General features: G+C 53.2%; 1 protein-coding gene across 2 annotated transcripts; it reads left to right on the top strand.

The window, feature by feature from the left end:
• Positions 1-831: 831 nt before the first annotated feature.
• LOC101590335 (ran-binding protein 10-like) lies at positions 832-2,712 on the top strand. 2 transcript variants are annotated; one of them, XM_023708303.1, is made up of 2 exons: positions 850-1,847; positions 2,202-2,712. In XM_023708303.1, the coding sequence occupies exons 1-2, from the start codon at positions 850-852 to the stop codon at positions 2,710-2,712; spliced, it is 1,509 nt and encodes a 502-aa protein (XP_023564071.1). The 2 variants fall into 2 exon arrangements, with proteins under 2 accessions (XP_023564072.1, XP_023564071.1); XM_023708304.1 differs by having other exon boundaries at positions 832-2,712.

The following is a 2,712-nucleotide window of genomic DNA, read 5'->3' as shown; positions in this document are numbered from 1 at the left end:
AATCCCAGGTTGTGCAAAAAAAAAAAACCTAGGTTGCCAGGTGTGGTGGCTCACACCTGTAATCCCAACATTTCGGAGGCTGAGGCAGGAGGATCATTGCGAGTTCCAACCAACCTGGGCTGCACAGTGAGCTCAAGGCCAGACTGAGCTGCCTAGTAACACCCTGTCTCAAAAAGACTAAATAAATAAATAAAAACCACCCAGGTCATTGAAGGAAAAACTCAGGGACAACTGAAAAAGGGTTCTGGTTTCAAGTGGAAAAGTAATGGACACTGGGCATGAGGTTGCACCAAGCCCCAGCCTGGCCCCTGTTTTAGTTTGCGGCAGCTAACACACCTTAATCTTAGCACTAGAGGTCTGATTGTCCCAGCTCTCAGAGGTGTGGGCCAGCCATAACCCTCATTTTCTGATGACTGGAGAGGCCCAAGGGAACAGGAATATAGCTCAGTGGCACAAGCACCTGTCTGGCAAGCACAAGGTCCTGAGTTCAATTCCCAGTACAAAAAAAAAAAAAAAAGAAAGAAAGAAAACAAGTGAATAGAGAATGGGCAGCCAGTCATAGCAACAGCTGTGCTCCTGCCTTCAGACCTGAGAGGTGTGGAGCTCACAGAAAAGGGAGTGTATAGATCCCTCAAGAGACAGGTTGGAGTGCCTTCCTAGGCCCTTTCACAAAGGAGCCGCAGGGAGAAGGCCGTGAGCTGACAAGAATAAAGTACTTTCTAGGAGTAAGATTCAGAAAGTGTTCTCAGGGGGAAGTAAGCTTCCTGTCATCGCTGAGGCTATTTAGGCACAGAAAGATATCTCCATCATAAGTCCCCATGGGAGGACACAATAGCAGCTCCCTCCAAGATGGCGGCAGTGACGGCAGACCCGGGAGCTGGGATCCCTCAGGCTGGGGACTCCTCTGGCGGGGGCTCTGGGGGCGGGTTGCCGTCTCCCGGGGAGCAGGAGCTGAGCCAGCGTTTGCAACACCTGTACCCCGCAGTCAACCAGCACGAGACACCGCTGCCACATTCCTGGAGCCCCAAGGACAAGTACAACTACATCGGCCTCTCCCAGGGCAACCTCCGCGTCCACTACAAAGGTCATGGCAAAAATCACAAAGATGCAGCCTCAGTACGTGCCACTCACCCCATACCTGCTGCCTGTGGTATTTATTACTTTGAAGTGAAGATTGTTAGCAAAGGAAGAGATGGGTACATGGGAATAGGACTCTCAGCCCAAGGTGTCAACCTGAACAGACTTCCTGGTTGGGACAAACATTCCTATGGTTACCATGGTGATGATGGACATTCCTTCTGCTCCTCTGGGACGGGCCAGCCCTATGGTCCTACATTCACCACAGGAGATGTGATTGGCTGCTGTGTTAACCTCACCAATGGCACCTGTTTCTACACAAAGAATGGCCACAGCCTTGGTATTGCCTTCACAGACCTCCCGGCCAACCTCTACCCCACCATAGGCCTGCAGACACCTGGGGAGATTGTGGACGCCAACTTTGGGCAGCAGCCCTTCCTGTTCGACATTGAGGACTACATGCAAGAGTGGCGTGCCAACGTCCAGGGCACTGTCCATGGCTTTCCCATCAGCGCCCGGCTTGGCGAGTGGCAGGCAGTGCTGCAGAACATGGTTTCATCTTACCTGGTGCATCATGAGTATTGTGCCACAGCCACTGCTTTTGCCCGAATGACTGAAACCCCGATTCAGGAAGAACAGACGTCCATAAAGAACAGACAAAAGATTCAGAAGCTGGTACTAGAGGGCCGAGTGGGCAAGGCCATTGAGACCACACAGCGCTTCTACCCTGGGCTGCTGGAACACAACCCCAACCTCCTCTTCATGCTTAAGTGCCGACAATTTGTGGAGATGGTGAATGGCACTGACAGTGAGGTCCGCAGCTTGAGCTCCCGAAGCCCCAAGTCCCAGGACAGCTACCCTGGCTCCCTCAGCCTCAGCCCCCAGCATGGCCCTAGTAGTTCCCACATGCACAACACAGGAGCAGACAGTCCCAGCTGCAGCAATGGCATTGCGTCCACCAAGAGCAAACAGAACCACAGTAAATATCCCGCACCTAGCTCCTCCTCCTCGTCCTCGTCCTCCTCGTCCTCTTCCTCCCCATCCTCCGTCAATTACTCTGAGTCCAACTCAACAGACTCCACCAAGTCCCAGCCCCACATCAGTACAAGTAACCAGGAGACCAGCGACAGTGAGATGGAGATGGAGGCAGAGCATTACCCTAATGGTGTTCTGGAAAGCATGACCACCCGCATTGTCGATGGTGCCTACAAGCATGAGGACCTGCAGACAGATGAATCAAGCATAGATGATGGGCATCCACGGCGGCAGCTCTGTGGGGGCAACCAGGCTGCCACAGAAAGGATTATCCTGTTTGGCCGTGAGTTGCAGGCACTAAGTGTGCAACTGGGCCGTGAGTATGGCAAGAATTTGGCCCACATGGAGATGCTGCAGGATGCCTTCAGCCTACTAGCATACTCAGACCCCTGGAACTGCCCAGTTGGCCAGCAGCTTGACCCCATCCAGAGGAAACCTGTGTGTGCTACTCTCAACAGCACCATTTTAGAGTCCCAGAACCTGCCAAAGCAGCCCCCTCTGATGCTCGCCTTGGGCCAGGCATCTGAATGTCTACAGCTTATGGCCCGAGCAGGCCTGGGATCTTGCTCTTTTGCCAGAGTTGACGACTACTTGCACTAG

The sequence above is a fragment of the Octodon degus genome, unplaced genomic scaffold, assembly GCF_000260255.1.
Source record: "Octodon degus isolate 3935 unplaced genomic scaffold, OctDeg1.0 scaffold00345, whole genome shotgun sequence".
NCBI lineage: Eukaryota > Metazoa > Chordata > Mammalia > Rodentia > Octodontidae > Octodon > Octodon degus.
Note: the sequence above shows the minus strand (reverse complement) of the source record. Positions and strands in the feature narration are given on the sequence as shown.